The sequence below is a fragment of the Mirounga angustirostris genome, unplaced genomic scaffold, assembly GCF_029215605.1.
Source record: "Mirounga angustirostris isolate CCGP_5_RB_7025 unplaced genomic scaffold, mMirAng1.0.hap1 SCAF_3, whole genome shotgun sequence".
NCBI lineage: Eukaryota > Metazoa > Chordata > Mammalia > Carnivora > Phocidae > Mirounga > Mirounga angustirostris.
In genome coordinates this window covers 162088961-162108517 of record NW_026991711.1, presented here as the reverse complement: position 1 = coordinate 162108517, position 19557 = coordinate 162088961, and the positions used below count along the sequence as shown (strand labels likewise).

At 43.7% G+C, this 19557-nt stretch overlaps 1 protein-coding gene across 1 annotated transcript in view; it reads left to right on the top strand.

The window, feature by feature from the left end:
• MPP4 (MAGUK p55 scaffold protein 4) overlaps positions 1-19557 on the top strand; it is a 46999-nt gene that overhangs the window by 3283 nt on the left and 24159 nt on the right. Inside the window, exons 4-11 of the mRNA XM_064585833.1 lie at positions 7616-7693; positions 9974-10054; positions 11208-11339; positions 12383-12464; positions 13622-13707; positions 15213-15284; positions 15704-15900; positions 18917-18981. Of these exons, the coding sequence (XP_064441903.1) occupies positions 7616-7693; positions 9974-10054; positions 11208-11339; positions 12383-12464; positions 13622-13707; positions 15213-15284; positions 15704-15900; positions 18917-18981 (793 nt within the window). The remainder of the gene's footprint in view (positions 1-7615; positions 7694-9973; positions 10055-11207; positions 11340-12382; positions 12465-13621; positions 13708-15212; positions 15285-15703; positions 15901-18916; positions 18982-19557) is intronic.

The window sequence follows — 19557 nt, the reverse complement described above, 5'->3', positions numbered from 1 at the left end:
TTATGTTAGTCACCATACATTACATCATTAGTTTTTGACGTAGTGTTCCATGATTCATTGTTTGCATATAACACCGGTGCTCCATGTAATACGTGCCCTCCTTAATACCATCACCGAGCTAACCCATCCCCCCACCTCCCTGCCCTCTGAAACCCTCAGTTTCAGTCTCTCATGATTCATCTCCCCCTCTGATTTCCCTCCTTCATTTTTCCCTTCCTTTTCCTAATGTCCTCCATGCTCTTCCTTATGTTCCACATATAAGTGAAACCATATGATAATTGACTTTCTCTGCTTGACTTATTTCACTTAGCATAATCTCCTCCAGTCCCATCCATGTTGATGTAAAAGTTGGGTATTCATCCTTTCTGATGGCTGAGTAATATTCCATTGTATATATGGACCACATCTTCTTTATCCATTCATCTGTTGAAGGGCATCTCGGCTCTTTCCACAGTTTGGCTATTGTGGACATTGCTGCTATGAACATTGGGGTGCACATGGCCCTTCTTTTCACTACATCTGTGTCTTTGGGGTAAATACCCAGTAGTGCATAGGGTAGCTCTATTTTTAACTTTTTGAGGAACCTCCACACTGTTTTCCAAAGTGGTTGTACCAACTTGCATTCCCACCAACAGTGTAAGAGGGTTTCCCCTTCTCCACATCCTCTCCAACATTTGTTGTTTCCCGCCTTGTCAATTTTTGCCATCCTAACTGGTGTAAGGTGGTATCTCAATGTGGTTTTGATTTGAATTTCCCTGATGGCTAATGATGTTGAATATTTTTTTCATGTGTCTGTTAGCCATTTGTATGTCTTCTTTGGAGAAGTGTCTGTTCATGTCTTCTGCCCATTTTTTGACTTGATTATTTGTTTTTTGGGTGTTGAGTTTGAAAAATCCTTTATAGATCTTGGATACCCGCCCTTTATCTGTAGTGTCATTTGCAAATATCTTCTCCCATTCTGTGGGTTGCCTCTTTGTTTTGTTGACTGTTTCCTTTGCTTGCAAAAGCTTCTTATCTTGATGAAGTCCCAAAATTTCATTTTCGCTTTTGTTTCTCTTGCCTCTGGACACATGTCTTAAAAGAAGTTGCTACGGCTGATGTTGAAGAGGTTACCGCCTATGTTCTCCTCTAGGATTTTGATGGATTCCTGTCTCACATTGAGGTCTTTCATCCATTTAGAGTTTATCTTTGTGCATGGTGTAAGAGAATGGTCGAATTTCATTCTTCTGTATATAGCTGTCCAATTTTCCCAGCACCATTTATTGAAGAGACTGTCTTTTTTCCTGCTTTGTCAAAGATGAGTTGACCATAGAGTTGAGGGTCCATATCTGGGCTCTCTATTCTGTTCCCTTGAACTGTGTGTCTATTTTTGTACCAGTCTTGGTGTCTTGGTGATCACATCTTTGTAATATAACTTGAAATCAGGCAACGTGATGCCCCCAGCTTTGTTTTTCTTTTTCAACATTTCCTTGGTGATTCGAGGTCTTTTCTGGTTCCATACAAATTTTAGGATTGTTTGTTCCAGCACTTTGAAAAATGCCATTGGTATTTTGATTGGGATGGCATTGAAAGTGTAGATTGCCCTGGGCAGCATAGGCATTTTAACATTTATTCTTCCGATCCATGAGCATGGAATGTTTTTCCATCTTTTTGTGTCTTCTTCAATTTCTTTCATGAGTGTTCTGTAGTTTATAGAGTATAGATCCTTACCTCTTTGGTTAGGTTTATTCCAAGCTATCTTATGGTTTTTGGTGCAATTGTAAATGGGATAGATTCCTTAATTTCTCTTTCTTCTGTTTCATTGTTAGTGTATAGAAATGCAACTGATTCCTGTGCATTGATTTCATATCCTGCCATTTTGCTGAATTCCTGTAGGAGTTCTAGCTATTTTGGGGTTGAGTCTTTTGGATTTTCCACATAAAGTAAAATGTCATCTGTGAAGAGAGAGAATTTGACCTGGTCATGACTGTTGGATCCTATCAGCTAGGATCTTGTTGAGAATTTGGCATCCATATTCATCAGAATATTGGTGTGTAATTCTCCTTTTTGATGGGGTCTTTGCCTGGTTTGGGGATTAAGGTAATGCTGGCCTCATAGAATGAGTCCGGAGCTTTCCTTCTGTTTCTATTTTTTGAAATAGCTTCAGGAGAATAGGTATTATTTCTTCTTTGAATGTTTGGTAGAATTCCCCTGGGAATCCATCAGGCTCTGGACTTTTGTTTTTGGGGAGGTTTTTGACCGATGCTTCAATTTCGTTACTGGTTATTGGTCTATTCAGGTTGTCAGTTTCTTCCTGTGTCAGTCTTGGTAGTTTATAGGTTTCTGGGAAGGCATCCATTTCTTCCAGGTTGCTCAATTTATTGGCATATATTTGTTGATAATAATTTCTAATAATTGTTTCTATTTCCTTGGTGTTGGTCGTGATCTCTCCCCTTTCATTCATAATTTTATTAATTTGGGTCATTTCTCTTTTCTTTTGGATAAGTCTGGCCAGTGTTTTATCGGTCTTATTAATTCTTTCAAAGAACCAGCTTCTAGTTTCGTTGATCTGCTCTACTGTGTTTCTGGTTTCTAATTCATTGATTTCTGCTCTAATCTTAATTATTTCTCTTCTCCTGCGTAGCTTAGACTTTATTTGTTGTCTTTCTCCAGTTCTTTAAGGTGTAAAGTTAGTTTGTGTATTCGGGCTTTTTCTATTTTTTTGAGTGAGGCTTGGATGGCTATGTATTTCCCCCTTAGGACCACCTTTGCAGTATTCCATAGGTTTTAGACTGATGTGTTTTCATTCTCATTGGTTTCCATGAATTGTTTAAGTTCCTCTTTGATTTCCTGGTTGACCCAGATATTCTTAAGCAGGATGGTCTTTAGCTTCCAAGTGTTTAAATTTCTTCCAAATTTTTTCTTGTGATTGAGTTCCAGTTTCAAAGCATTGTGGTCTGAGAATATGCAGGAAATAATCTGTCTTTTGGTATCAGTTGAGACCTGATTTGTGACCCAGTATGTGGTCTATTCTGGAGAAAGTTCCATGTGTGCTCGAGAAGGATGAGTATTCTGTTGTTCTAGGGTGGAATGTTCTGTATATATCTATGAGGTCCATCTAGTCCAGTGTGTCATTCAAAGCTTTTGTTTCTTTGTTGATTTTTTGCTTAGATGATCTGTCTATTGCTGAGAGTGGAGTGTTGCGGTCTCCTACTATTAACGTATTATTATCAATATGTCTCTTTATTTTGGTTAAGAGTTGGCTTATGTAGTTGGCTGCTACCATGTTGGGGACATAGATATTTACAATTGTTAGATCTTCTTGTTGGATAGACCCTTTAAGAATGATATAGTGTCCCTCTGGATCTCTTACTACCATCTTTAGCTTAAAATCTAATTTGTCTGATATGAGAATTGTTACCCCAGCTTTCTTTTGAGATCCGTTGGCATGAAAAATGGTTCTCCATCCCCTCACTTTCAGTCTGGATGTATCTTTAGGTTCAAAATGGGTCTCTTGTAGACAGCATATGGATGGGTCCTGTCTCTTTATCTGGTCTACAACCCTGTGCCGTTTCATGGGAGCATTTAGGCTGTTCACGTTGAGAGTGATTATTGAAAGATATGATTTTATTGTCATCATGTTGTCTGTGAAGTCCTTGTTTCTATAGATTGTCTCTGTAAAGTTCTGTTCTATATCACTTTTGGGGCCTTTCTCCTTTTATAGAACCCCCCTTAATATTTCTTGCAGGGCTGGATTGGTGGTCACATATTCTTTCAGTTTCTGCTGGTCTTGGAAGCTCCTTGTCTCTCCATCCATTCTGAACGACAGCCTTGCCAGATAAAGTATTCTTGGCTGCATGTTCTTCTCATTTAGTACCCTGATTATGTCTTGTCAGCCCTTTCTGGCTTTCCAGGTCTCTGTGGACAGGTCTGACGTTATTCTGATGTTCCTCCCTCTGTACGTAAGAAATCTCTTCCCCCTCGCTGCTTTCAAGCTTGTTTCCTTGGATCTAAGATTTGTGAATTGTACTATTATATGTCATGGTGTCAGTCTGCTCTTGTTGATCTTGGGAGGGATCCTCTCTGCCTCTTGGACACGAATGCTTGTTTCCTTCCCCAGATTAGGGACGTTCTTAGCTATGATTCGCTCAAATATATCTTCTAGACTTCTCTCTCTCCCCCCACCCCCAAGGGATACCAATAATTCTGATATTGGAATGTTTCTCTGAGTCATTAATCTCTCTCAATTTGATCCCTTGGGCTTTAATCTGTTTTTCCCATGCTGCCTTGGTTTCCTCTAGCTCACTAATTCGTTCTTCTGCCTCATTTACCCTAGCAGTCAGAGTATCCAGTTTAGACTGCATTTCATTCATAGTATTTTTAAGTTCAGCCTCATTAGATCTCATTTCTGCCCTTAGAGATTCTATACTGTCATTAATATTTTTCTTAAGCCTAGATATCGACTTCATATTTGTTACTCTGAAGTCTCTTTCTGACATCTTGCTTATATCCATATCCATTAGGTCTGTGGCAGAGGCCACAGTCTCTGATTCTTTTCTTTGTTGGGGGTTCCTCCTCTTAGTCATTCTGTTGAGGGGTGGTTGAGGGAATGTACAGAGTCCAAATTATTGACCACAACCCAAGCAAGATGCACCTGTTTTATAGGGATCTTAGGGTTGTTGGCCTCGTGCTCGCTTCGGCAGCACATATACTAAAAAAAGGGTTGTTGGCCTCTTGTTCCCCCAGCCTGTCTTCTGGGGGAGGGGCCTGCCGTGCTGTTACTCAGGCAACCGTGTTTGGGCAGAGTTGCCCTGCCCTCTGTGGGGGGGGTGGGTGGGATGGGCTCTGTGAAAACTGTTTTTTGGGGGCTTTTGTTCTCTGGCAGCTTTCCCTGGCGTTTTCCGCGTCTCTTCCGAGAGTCAGCACAAGTGACCGTATCCAAACCTCTGTCTCAGAGCAGAGAGACCGCAGTCTGCTCTTCACTGAGCTCTCCAGGCCACACTGTCTCCCTTTCTGTCTGTGCTGCTAAAAAGCCTCAGTGTCCTGGGTTGTGCGCCCCACAGCAGCACTCCAAGCCCTCACTCCCAGGGCCAGGCACATCTCTGCCCTTTGTGCTTCTAAAACCGCCAGCCGCCCCCAGTTTGTATTTGTGCCCCTGCAGCTCCTGGATCCCATCCGGGGGGCTGGACTAAAATCCTTTCCCTGCCACTACCGGTCTGCGAGTCTGCCCGGTCCCCAGCGCAGGAGGTTTTTGCACTCCGGTGTTATCTCACCTTCCTGGCACAAGTTCTCGGAAGCTCCCTCCCCCTTCAGTTTATCTTCTGATATCTGCCCGCAGAATCATGGCTGCCTGCTTTGTACCTCGAGACCAACTGCAGGAGATATTCTGCTTGTAGAGGTCCAAATATATCTTCTTACATCTCAGGCTGATTTTGTGGGTGTTCAGAATGGTCTGGTAGATACCCAGCTCAATTCAGGGGACCGGTTGGAATAGGGTCCCCTATTCCTCCTCCAGCTTGTTTCCTCCTCCTCAAATACTATTTTTAAGAAAGATTCTTTTAAAGTTATTTTTTGGGGATGTAGGTGTTTCCTTCTGCTAAGTGTGAAATGTGGTCAATCTTTTGATGCATGTTAATACATTCTTCAAAATAAGAGAAAGCGGTGGGGTGCCTGGGTGGCTCAGTCATTAAGCGTCCGCCTTCGGCTCAGGTCATGATCCCAGGGTCCTGAGATCGAGCCCCGCATTGGGAGCCTGCTTCTCCCTCTCCCACCATTGCTGCTTGTGTTCCTTCTCTGTGTGTCTCTCTCTGTCAAATAAATAAATAAAATCTTTAAAAAAAAAAAATAAGAGGAAGTGACAACATCTTTAGCATGAACAAAGAGGTACTCCTCATAGCAGTTGTTTTAAAACTCATTTCTTCATCTATTCATCTACTGCTGGACACTTAGGTTGGTTCCATGTCATGACTACTGCGAACAGAGCCACGGTGAACATGGGGGTGCAGATACCTCTTTGAGCTCGTGATTTCATTTCCTTTGAATACATACCCAGAGGTGAAATATACAATGGGATAGTATTCAGCCATAAAAAGAAAGAAATCTTCCCTTTTGCGACAATATGGATGGACATCATGCTAAGTGAAATAAGACACAGAAAGACAAGTATCATATGTTTTCACTTGTATGTGGAATCTAAAAAAGCACAGCTCATAAAAACCTAGACTAGGGGCTGGGGCTGGGGGAAATGGGGAGATGTTGGTCAAAGGGTCCAAGCACTGGTTATGAGAAGAATCACTTCTAGGGATGTAATGTACAGCATGATGACTATAGTTAATAATACTGTATTATGTACTTGAAAGTTGCTAAGAGAGTAGATCTTAAACGCTCTCTCACACACACCCAGTCGTAATTATGTGAGGTGATGGAGATGTTAACTTATTGGGGTACTCCGTTTGCAGTACATACATATATCAAACCAACATGCTGTGCACCCTAAATTCACACAATGTTATCTGTCAATTACATCTCAAGAAAGCTGGGGAGAAAAAGCCCCACCCAATTCCTCTCAGGCATGTTTTTCTCCTGGGATTGGCTGAAACAGTCCTCCGGTCACTAAGGGGATTCCCTTGCTCACCTGTGCAGGCTGTGTGTCCCCCTACAAGCCCTGCCTCAATTCATCTGCCTTATCACTTCCAGGCCAACCTGAGCACTGGCTCAGAGGTGGCCCAAGGAAGCACTGTCATCTCAGATCTGGATGGAGGAAGGCTGGGCCTACCTGGCCTTTTGGGCCTCATCCCTCCATCTGTGAGAGAAAGTAGATCCCTAAAATAAGAAGGGCTGTACTGCAGAGCTAGGCACGCCTTGGTGTCCTCAGCCAACTCCAGATCCCAGTTCGGAAAAAATTCCTCAGGTCAGCAGAGATGAAGTTGAAATTTTTTTAAAGATTTTATTTATTTATTTGACAGAGAGAGAGAGAGAAAACAAGTGAGAGAGAGCAGAGGGAGAAGGAGAAGCAGACTCCCCACTAAGCAGGGAGCCTGATGCGGGACTCGATCCCAGGACCCCGGGATCATGACCTGAGCCGAAGGCAGATGCTTAACCGACTGAGCCAGCCAGGGGCCCCGAAGTTGAAATTTTTGTAAATGAACCTTTCTTGGAGGATTAAGGGAGGAAAAGGGAACAAACAGATAAGAGTACAATCAGCATGAGTAGTGTGCCTGGCCTCTTGTTCAGATCCTCTGCGGAACCCGAGCCACACAGCGCATGCCCTGGCCTTTGCCCAGCACAGAGGTTCCTACAGGTCTCTGGCTCCAAATCCCTATTGGTCTCAACCCTGGAAAGCCCACTTGTTAATTTAACAAGAGGAAACCTTTGAATTTCTTTTTATCAATCATGTTGGCTGGGGAAGATCAATTTCCAGTGGCAGCCAATAACCAAGCCACTGGAGGATAGGAGCCACCTCACGTGAGCCCGTTTCTGTTGGACAGCGACAGACACCTTCGAAAAGGCCAGCACACCAGCCGCTCAGCTGCTGGCGCTATGGCCCGGCCTGGCTGTCCCCTCGCAGGGCTTTCAACCCCAGACATTAATAGTCGTGTATTCAATATGTCATTCTCCCACCGTTGCTCCTCTGCAGATTTATGATTGTCTCCAGGAATTTAAAGAAAAGAAACTCGTTCCTGCCACAACTCATGCACAGACATTATCCTGTGAGGTAAGGTGGTTTTTAATCCACAGAATAGTGGGCTTTAATGAATTAAACGATCTAATGGCAAAGTTGGATTGATGATTACACATCTCATGTGTTTCTAATTGAGCTTTAATAGAAGGAAGAAAATTGGTCAGCACTTCAAATTTAAACAAACAAAAAAATAACATTTTTAGCATGTGTCCATTTCTCTCTTTTCTTCTCTAAACCTTAGACTTTGTTGATGCTGTGTAATCCGAGAGTAAATGTTGTTATAGTATATGTTTCCCAAATGTATATCTCTAGCTGGGCTCTTCGCCTGAACTCCAGACTCCAGACATATCCAACTGCCTCCTCTCCATCGTACTTAGATGCATACTTAATGGACCACTCAAACAACATGTCCCACGAGCTCCTGATCTTCCCCACACCCAAAGCCACTTCCCTCCCAGCCTTTTTCATCTGAGTAAGGACATCTTTGTTCTTGCAGCACTCAGACCAAACTCTTTGGTTATCTGTGACTTTCTCCTTCTCTCATACCTCGCACCCAATCTGACAACAGATCCTGTCAGCTCCTGTTTCAAAATATATCCAGAATCTTATCACTTCCACTCTGCCACCTAATAGAAACCATCATCATCTCGTATACAGATATTTGCAATATAGCCTCCTACCTGGTCTCCTGCTTCTACCCTTGAAGAGATCCTCTTGAAGCGTGTGTCAAATCATGTCGCTTCTCTGCTCAAACCCTTCCAATGACTTCCCATTTCAGGGTACACATCATAGTTCTTAGATAGCCAAACATAATGTGCCCGTTCCCTCTTTGACTTAACACTCACCACTCTAGCCCTTGTTCACTCTGCTCCAGTCAGATAACCACCCCCCCCTTTTTTTTTTAAAGATTTTATTTATTTATTTGACAGAGAGAGACACAGTGAGAGAGGGAACACAAGCTGGGAGAGTGGGAGAGGGAGAAGCAGGCTCCCGGCTGAGCAGGGAGCCCGATGTGGGGCTCAATCCCAGGACCCTGGGATCATGACCTGAGCTGAATGCAGACGCTTAACGACTGAGCCACCCAGGTGCCCCCAGTCAGATAACCCCTTGTTGTTGTGTGAACCAGACATGCTCCTGCCACAGGCCCTTTGCACTTGCTATTCCATATGTTAGCAATGGTCTTGCCTCTATAGCCACATGATTTGCTTCCTCTTCTCCTGGTCTCCACCCAAATGTCACCTTCTCACTAAGGCTTTCTCTGGTCACCTGATCTAAAATTTCAACCCCTCAGAGCACTCCCTGTCCACCTTCCTGTTTTATTTATCTTCTTAATTCTCTTCATCAAGTAAAAATAGGGATTTTTTTTTTAGAATGGGGATTTTTGTCTGCCACTGTATTTGTATCACTAAAAACAGTGCCTAGCATGTAGTAGGTACTCAATAGATATTTCTTGAATGGATAAATAAGTGTAATCCATTTTATTATTATTTATTGTCCAAACCATATTAAAAGAAATAGAAAAAAAAGGAAGAAAAAACTGTACCCTCAGTTCCAGTAATCAACGATTCAAATTGTTCTCAGTTGTCCCCAGGAAAATACATACATATTTTATTCAGTTGTAATCCTAGGGAATGGAGGTAAAGCTTAGTAAACTACTTGTTTTCATTTGACTGTAGGTAATGAGGCTTGACTGCTGGGGTCTCATGCGGCTCAGTAAAGTCTTGAAAGGTCTTATGTCCTCTCAGAAAGCAGGTCTACACTCAAACAGAAAGGAGATCAGAATTAGAATGTTTAACACTTTTTTATTGCAATAAATATTAAAATTGGTAACCAAATAATAAGTCCTAAAACACAAATTACTACTCCCATTTTCCACACGACGAATGGAGCATCCCATGGGATTAAGCTACCTGAGTTCTCCAGGCATTTGAGTCTGTACCTGGAGAACTCTGACACCTTAATCTGCCCATAAAGATTCACATTAACAGTTGTTTTAGCACCACTAGAGGGAAATTGCCTTGGAACATATATTACAAAATTATGTTATTTCCTCCTCCAAGCCTCTGGTATGCCAGGATGGAGGCACTGGGTGTTAGACCTACCCCACATCTTGGATTCTACCTGCTGTAGTAAAGTTGAATGAGTGAGGAAAGATCCTAGGCCCTGACTTTAAAGATATAAAAGAAGGTTTCAATAACAGTTTTCTTTGGTCAATATCATGCTAGTCAGTGTATCTGTTATCCAGCTCAGGTGATGTTAACTAGGCGATGAAGATTTTTAAAAATTTTACAATGTCTGCTTTTCACCAACCAGGTAGTGGGGATATTATGTGAAACTCCTAAATCCCCTGAGATCCAAGAGCTGAAACAAATCCTCCAGGATCCACACTTTAAGGCAAGTGCATGCTAAAATAGACAAGATATGCCCATCTGGCACGTGGGCAAAGTTGGCAAGAAGAAATAAGGGTGACAGGAAATGTACTTTCTGAATAGACATTCTATTACTGTATGTGGGTGACCAACAGATTGTTCTTAAAGATATGGGACTCAGATGTGACTGGCTCTGTGTTGTTAGCCATGGAGCCAAGCCTGCCATATTTATGAGGAGACATCCAGAACTTCCCATGATGTCTTGTGTCTACCCTGCAAAGCCATTGTCCTTCTAAAATTCTGGGGGAGAATCAGGGTAGTATACTTCCTTTCCAACTTGGAAGTATTTTAAGTTTTGGATGAAATGTGTGAAGAGGTTCTGAAAATATAGTATAAGGATGATTAACTCAATGAGGGAGTATATGAAGGACATTTGATTGAAGAATGTTTGATTGCAGAACAGAAGCCTATCTCACAGTACTTATAAAGTTTGAGTTCAGTTTATCAACAAATGAGAACTTTAAGAGAATATCTGCACTTGGAGCAATAGAATTTGAGTCAAATTTTCAGTTCACAAGATAACCCTAGAGAATTTTCTCTGAGTTCCAGAGAAGTTCTGTCCACCAATCTATGGAATGACTACTTCCCCACCCGGTGAAATAAAAATTTAACATAATGGGCCATTAGAAGGAACTCTTTGATCACACCCTAAGTCAGGAAACTACTTTTTCTCATTCTGTTCCTCATAGGCCCTTGGGAGTCACTGACACATTAAACTAGCAAGATGTTTTGATTACTGTCTCCCATTCTGCCTTAATTAGGGAAAATATTATAAAAGTTATTCTGTAGTTCAAGCTTATCGGAGCACCATGGATTACATGGGTTTGCAGGAAATGAGAAAGTGACAAAATACATTTTAGCAGAAGTGCAAGAATATATTATGTATCACTTAACCTCTCCGTGCCTCGTTTCTTTATGAAATGGGGACAATAAATATACCTGCCTCATGGAGTTATTGTGAAGATTGAGTTAATCCACATAAAATGCTATGCTCAGCACATATGTGTTGGTTGTTGTGGTGATGGTGGCGATTTGTCTTACAGAGTGTTAGCTCACCGTCTTCTAGAAGGGTGTGTCCTGTGTGTGACCTTTGTTCACCTTGCCTTCTCTGTTCCTAGGCCTTGCTCAGTGCCCATGACACTGTGGCTCGGAAAGATTTTGAACCCCTTCTCCCCCCATTGCCAGACAATATCCCTGAGAGTGAGGAAGCAATGAGGATTGTTTGTTTGGTGAAAAACCAACAGCCCCTGGTAAGGAAATCACTTTATCTTCTCAGTTAGAATGGTATCAGGGCTAATTGTGAACCAAGGGTTAATTGTGAACTACATTATCTCTTGTAGTTATTTAATATAATGTTAGATATTCTTGCTTGTATAGTTTGAGGCATTCAGATAATGTGAGGGCATCCATGATCATGGCTAGCGCATGATGTCCTAGGGGAAAGGCAGCGGGAGAGGGAGAGAGAGTTCCAAGCAGGCTTCACACTCAGTGCAGAGCCCAAAGTGGGGCTTGATCTCACGACCCTGAGATCATGACCTGAGCTGAAATCCAGAGTCAGATGCTTAACTGACTGAGCCACCCAGGTGCTCCATGTTTTATTTTATTATTTGGCTCTCTGAAGTACATACATTTCACTAAATTCCAATGTATTTATCTAAGTTTTTTTTTCTTTATTAATTGGAGGCTAAGTGAGGCATTAATTTGATTTTCTAAGAATAGTCTCTTTGATTAGGTTGTAATGGTGAGAGCTTTCTTTATCTTTGGAAGGATCTAAATATTATTTTGTATCCATGTGGTTGGGTAGAGATTTTGGTAGGTCAAGGTTGAATGAATGGCCCTGGCTGGTATAAATACCCTCTTCTAGAGGGGAGGAGGGGGGGCGGATGGGTTAGCCTGGTGATGGATATTAAAGAGGGCACGTTCTGCATGGAGCACTGGGTGTTATGCACAAACAATGAATCATGGAACACTACACCAAAAACTAATGATGTAATGTATGGTGATTAACATAACATAATAAAAAAAAAGAAGTAAAAGAAATGAGTAGGACTTAGGGATAAACAGATTTAATGCTCAGTAATTCTTTTGCCTCAGTGCTTATCTACATAGTGTTCATATGACATTCCAAAAGACCCTTACTTCAAGGACATCTCGAAAAAAGAAAATAAATGTATTAATGCAACAACAACAACAAAATACCCTCTTCTGACCAGACCAGAGCTCTATTGAGGGAAGCCACCAGGAAAATGGTCATGTTAGGTAAAAGAGGGATTCCACTGTACTCTCTCCCCAGGGAGCTACCATCAAGCGCCACGAGATGACAGGGGACATCCTGGTGGCCAGAGTCATCCACGGTGGGCTGGCTGAGAGGAGTGGTAAGCTGGAGCTGCAGGGTACACATGGGACCAGAGAAATAGGAAACCCTTAGTTGTTTAGTCTTTCCAGGGAAACCCCTCTTTCCTAACCACAGTCAGGGCTTCTCTGCATGGCATTGCTTGGTTACTAAGAAGGAGGGAATAAATATTCCAGAAAACCCTGTTCCCTTCCTTCACTGAAGCCCCATATTCAAATCCACTCAGCTTACCTTCTTGTGGTAACCTAACAAGCTAAGTATCAGCATGCCACTCTGTAGAAAAAGAAACTGAGGTTCAAAGAGATCAAGTAAGTGACGTGCTCGAGGTTGCACAGTTCGAGTCAGGATGCAAGTCCAGGTTTGCCCGCTCTATATTCCCATCTCCTGCTCTTCCCCTGGTCCTTCTGCTTTCAACAGGCGTAGCTCTACCCCGACCTTGAAGTGCCCGTTGCTTGCCCTTTCTACCAGCCAACAGAATGTCCTTCCTTTTACTGCTGCGTTTCTGTGCCTGCTGTCCCCCCTGTCACTGCCCAGGGCCCTGCAGAGCTGGCATGAGTTTCATACCCCAACATTCTTAGAGCAGTGACCCCAAGGATTTCCTAGTTGCTAAGTCCCTCGGCCCTTCCTTTGGCCTCAGTTTTATTTTTACTTCTCTAGCACATTCGACGTCAACCATAACAGTCTTGATGTTTTCATCGTCCTTGGTTTCTATTCTGTGACATCATCCTACATCTCATCTCCTCCCCTGACAACTGTCCTGCATACTCCTGTTTCTCAAAGCTGGATCGTGACCCCACGTTCCTCCACATTTCCTCTTGGAAGAATGCCCCACCCCCTTTCTTTGTCATTGATCATTTACTCATGACGCTGACATCTTTACTTTTAGTGTTACTTTCATTTGGCAACATCAGATTAGCAAAAATGAAAATATCACCATCACTTAACACCCAGTGAAGAGTTGTAAAAACGCAGTTCTCTGTGCTTTGGTGTACGCTAGAATAACCAGTCTGTATGATTAGGATTAGGATTATTTCAGAGTAAATTTTTAAATGTTAGAGCATGCTTGGGTCAGTGAGTTTGCTAAAAATCTTTGGTGTAGTTACCTCTATTTTTTTTTTTTTTTTTTTTTTTTGCAAATTTCCTTGTGCCCTTCTTTGTTTTGTGTTCCTTTTTGCCTAGGGTTGTTATATGCTGGAGACAAACTGGTGGAAGTGAATGGAGTTTCAGTTGAGGGACTGGATCCTGAGCAAGTGATCCATATTCTGGTAACAGTCTTCTGTTTGCCTTCTCGATGACTCAGTACAATGCTGGAGCTGCCCTGAGCCTGTCTGGCCCATGATGTGGGCACTGTTACATGAGGGGGATTTGGTCCCTTGTGGCAACTTCCTTTCTCCGGACCCCCAGACCTTTTCTGCTTCTGTGCAGCTCAACCCCCAGCCTCCCACTCCAGTCTGGTTTCTGCTGGGACACTTCTCTTGCCAACCTGCTCTTTCGGCCTTAGGAAGGCTTCCGGTTTCCCCAGCCCAAGTCCCTTGTTGCCTGGGTTGCTTCTTTGGAAACTGAGCCTGGGGTGGGCAGAGTGAGACTTTGGAGGGGAGTATGAACCTGAGCAAACTACCCTTGTTCCCCTACCATTTTTATACAGCCTAAATCTATTTAACATCTTCCTTGAGGTAGCTTCTGGGTAGGAGAGATGTCCCGAGAGGCTACCCTATGGGGAGGGGGATTTCCTTGCTTGCCCTGCCACTGACCTTGGTGGTTGAACCTGGGGATTTATGACCAGATGATAGTTTCTTCTAGGCCCCCATGCCCACTTTTCAAACCTTTGCCTGAATCACAGTCATAGTGGCATGCCCCTGCCTTCTCCCCCATGCGCACCCCAAGTGTGGGGCCTGAGGTGGATGGCTATTTATTGTATAGACTAGTGGTTTTCAAACTGGGTTTGGGGGGGGAACTCTAAATTTTCATAGATGTGCCTCAGGGACTGAGATGAGAGGTGGTATTATAAGGAGTATACCAGGCCCTGAAATATTTGCAAATGACCCCTGCTGCAAGATGCTGCATGGCACGAAGCCACTGCAAATGGAGCTTGAAGTTCTGTCAATCGCAGGCACACATGGCTCTGCCTCAGCCATTTTGGTGGTAGCTGCAGAGCCAGGATGGTGGGGTTGTGAAATTTCGAGGAGTGAGGACAAGGTTTTGCTCATCTCTGGATTCGCAGTGCATGTGACAGGAGGATCTTACCTTCTCCATCAGGCTGAAAGATTCTCTGTCTCCTCAAAATGTTTGAGGGCCCCCATTCCCACCATTAGCTTGGCACTTGTCAGTCCCCTCAGAAGACTTGGGAGCCTCTTCTCCCCATCAGACTGGGCTGCCTGGTGCAGGAACAGGGGCTCAGGAAGTAATTACTGACTGAGGTTTGAGGAAGGCAAGTCAAATCAAGATCTCATCTCCTTCCCCAGCATCTGTAGGAAGAAGACCTTCCTGAAGAAGGTTGCAGGTTGGAGTGTTCCTGGGAGAGGCTGGGCCTCAGGGTGGGGCTCAGCAGACCAGGGACTCTGGAGCCCCACAGCCGAGCAGAAGCTGAGCTGCATTTCTTCCTAATTTCCACTTCTGCATGGTGATATTTAGCTGTTGAACTCTTGTAAAAATCCCTGTGGGGGACGTCCCCCTTAAAGCTGGCCACACTGTGTTGTAACTCCTTCTGCTGAACCCCAATAATCCAGTGAATCCTGTGACTTGTTATCCCCTCCCCTTTGATATTTTCTAGGCCATGTCTCGCGGCACAATAATGTTCAAGGTGGTTCCAGTTTCTGCCCCTCCTGTTAATAGCCAGACGATGGTAAGAAAGTACTGAGCCTTCATAATCACACATAGTAAATTCTCAAGTAACAATGAGAGTGACTTAATATTTTGTATCATACTGCCCTTCTCTATAATGTGTTGCACATTTTTCAATACTGATGATATAAGGGGCAAATGAGTAAATGAATTCGATAAAAGGAGATGGGGTACAAGTTTAAAAAGTAACATCAAGAATGGGAAACACTTGAGCAAAAATTTCTCAGCACTGAGAGATTCTGTTGCCAAAGTCACTTTATTCATGGATCTTAGACTCAGTTAAAGAGGCAAGTTCTCCCTTTTGGAGAGTGTGGGGAGACAAGATAGGAACAGAGGTGGAGGAGTGGAGAAATGGCTTTAAGTCTTGACAACCCATGGGCAAGGGTTCTTCTGATGGGGCCATTTTGCACCTGCTGTCAGGTGTACGTTCGTGCCATGACTGAGTACTGGCCCCAGGAAGATCCCACCATCCCCTGCATGGACGCAGGGTTGCCTTTCCAGAAGGGGGACATCCTTCAGATTGTGGATCAGAACGATGCCCTCTGGTGGCAGGCCCGGAAAATCTCAGACCTTGGTACCTGTGCTGGACTAATTCCTTCTAACCACCTTCTGAAGAGGTAAGACAACTCTCACTCCTGGACTCAGGACTGAGCCATCAAGAAATAAAATGTTTTCTCAGGCTTCTGTTATTGCAGTTAAGATGAGGTAAGGGAGACAAGTAGATGGATAAACACATACACTGGTCTATAAATCCAAAAGTCAACTTTTCCATATACCCTAAGCATCTTAAATACCAAGAGGATCAGAATAATCATACCAGCTAGAAAAGAGAGAAAAGCACTTGTGAAACTCAAACTTAAGAAGATAGTTCTAACTCCCTTTATTAATCATTTGAGGCTGAGTTGAAACCTCAATTGAATCTGAACCCATGACCCTCACTTTTATGTTTTTGAGGTCTGAGGGAATGAGTAAAGATAGAAGATAGAAAAAGGTCCAAGGCTCAGCCAGTGATAAGAAACCAAGAAGAAGGAAAGGAACTAACAATAGAAATTAAGAAGGAGTGACCAATGAGGCAAGATGAAAATCAACCATATCAGCTGCTGTAGAGTGGACTGAGAAGTAACCATTGGATCTGGCAATATGGCAGTCATAGGTGATCCTGATAAAAGCAATTTCGGTGGAGGGATGGGACCAAAATCCTAGCAGAGTGGGATTTGAAGAAATTGATGGCATGAGACATTTTAGTACAAAGCAGAGCAGAGCAATGGAGAAATAGCTGGAAGGGAAAGTGGAGTGGTATGAGAGAACTTTTTTAGATGAGGGACGTAATGCTGGTGGGAACAGTCCAGTGAGAGGGAAAACTTTTATGATAGAGAAAAAAGAGAAAAGAATTGCTATGGTCAATGTCCTTGAGCAGACAGAAGGAGAGATGATCTAGTACAGTTAACCATCGAACAACGCAGGGGTTAGAGGTGCTGACTCTGTGCAGTCAAAAATCTGCATATGACTTCTGACCCCCCCAAACTGAACTACTGATAGCCTACTGTTGACCAATAACATAAATAATGGATTCACACATATTTTGTATGTGAAATGTATTATATACTGTATTCTTACAATGAAGTAAGCTAGAGAAAGAAAATATTAATAAGAAAATTATAAGGAAGAGAAAATACATTTACAATACTATACTATATTTATTGAAAAATAATCCATATATAAGTGGGTCTGTTTAAAGGTCAGTGATATACAAGTAGAGGGGTTGATCCTATACCAGATCATAAACAGTAATAGTAACAGCAGAGAATCCAGAGTGTGTGGACACAGTTGAAGGTGAGGGATATGGTGGGAGCTTGTGCAAGTTCTCTATCAACCATTCTGATTTTCTCAGTGAAATAAGAAGTAATGTCATCTGAGTATTGTGTAAGAATCACAGACCCATACCCCTGAAACAAATAATACATGATATGTTAATTTTTTAAAAAGAGAGAAAAAAAAGAAGTAATGTCATAGGCTGAGAGTAAGGGTGGGTAAGGAGGTGCTGGGAAGGAGAGAGGAGAAAGTTTGAGATGTTTCAATGAGAACCTGAGAGCAGATGCATTAGGTAAATTTAGTATTATCAGCAGGAAGGGCCCACTTAAGGTTAAATGTCATGCATTTGAAATGATGCCGGTCAGCTTCCTGGTGGGCAGGTCTAGATGAGGCAGAATTGGATTTAACAGTAAATGTAGAAAAGGCCATGGGAGTGATGGACCCTGATGCTTAAGCTAGTAAGGAGAGAAATGAAGGAGTAAGTGTCAGTGGAAAGGAAGTAAAATCAATGGATTATAGGTCCATAGGAGGTCAGCAGATTATTGGCGCTGGGGAGACAGGAGGTGTTGGGAGAAGAAAGGGATGCTGGAAGATGAGATTGAGTTACTAATACTGAAAAGGTCTGGGGTATGACCCTGGGAGGCACTGGCTGAGGTCGAACGAACACTGAGTAAGAACTGGGAGGCAGGAGATCAAGGAACCCAGAGGCAAGGGTGTTCGGAGGGGCATTTGTATGCCTAATGGAATCCTGGAAAATCCTGACAGAACCATGTTGAGAGCATGAGAGTGAGCAGGTGTAATCTGGAGATGGCCAAGACCCCACCTCCGGGCCTGTGGAGCTGAGGACAAGTGCACCGAGTGGTGGCCTGGAAGCAGCTACCAGAGCCCATGTGCACCTGTCCTCATGTCCACAGTTGGTGAGGTCAGCTGGCAGCTGGAAATCTCCACCAGGAGAGTACTGACTCAAAAGAAATCAGCAGACCTGCTCATCTGCTCCTTCCCTTCCCCCAGAGCTGGTTTACCAGCAACCCACTGGCGGTGGGAGCGGAAACAAGCCACCTCTTGAAAGGTGAAGGGAAACAGTTCCCTCAGGAGCCCTGGGCTTGGGTTAGAGCGAGGTGAAGGGCACGCACAGTAGAGGCTCAAGTCTGGGAGACGTGGCTGAGGATTGACGTCGAGATCCACAGGGTGTGGGAAAGGGCTTTGGGGAGGGCGGGTGGTGGACGGAGCCTTACAGGAATTAATGTGCAGAAGATAAGGGATGACCTGAGCTGTAGGGGCTGACAAGAACAGGGATAAAGGCCTCATGAGATTAGTCCTTGCGATCTCAAGACACAAAGCAGTGAGGAGGCTCGGTGGGGGTCTTGCAAGACACCCTCAGAAATGACAAGTTTATTGGGTTAATGCACAAATAAAGGGTACAGAAGGAGCAAAATCCATGTGGCTCTAAGGGAACTGTGGAGTATCAACAGCCCGAGAGGGGAACCGGGACGTGCTGTGAAGGCTCAGAGGCAAGCTAAGCCTCTGGAGACGCAGGGGCCCCTGGGCCAGTTACTGAAGCTCTGGGGCCTGTGAACACTTGGTCACCGGCCAGATTTTCAGTAGAAGTCAAAGTTGCTCTTAAAGGATCTTGTGAGGCAGGAAAAAAGTGCTAAGAAAGCCTGTGTATTTGGAGAATATTTGATGATGTGTTTGGAGAAGAAATCTCCCTCTTTACATGGGTGGAGGCAGCAGAATTCTAGGAAACACTGGATCTATTTCACCCGCGTTAACCTGGGTTGACTTTTTTTTCCCTCTTACGGGGTATTTCTTTGTGCGTAGGAAGCAACGGGAGTTCTGGTGGTCTCAGCCATACCAGCCTCACACCGGGCTCAAATCCACCATATGTGAGTGTGCTGATCCCTCAGACCCAGCGTGTGCATCACGGGGAAGCCTGCTCCTTCTCTCCCAGGGCTGGCTTCCTGCCCAGGAGAGGATCTCTAAATGTCCCCCCTGCCCAAATAGCCTCCTGGCAGCCATCTGAAATCCTACTCTGCACGTTCATTCCTTTGGATTTAGAAGAGTTTATGAAAATGCACATGTTCATGTGTTGGTGACACCTTCAGTGAAGGCTCCCCAGCTTGGAGTCCCCCAAGGTCTCTACAGCTAGCATATACGTTACACCCATGCTGGCGAGCAAAGCTGCTTGGCTGCACACAAACCTTCATCTGCACTCTATGCAGGGGGGGTAAATTTCACGCTATTTGGAAGCTCTGCTGAATAGTTCTATGTGCCTTTGATGAATAAACATGGGACTGAATTATTACTTAATCAATGCAGCTTGCCTGCTGGACAGTCTTATTCAAATGGCAGCAGAGGAACGGCTAGTAAAGGGATCCATGGTGGCAAAGGCTTGTAAACTACTTTTTGCCTTAATACGTGGGGGCTGCAGCTTGGCAGAGCTCAGCGGGAACTGTCTGTGT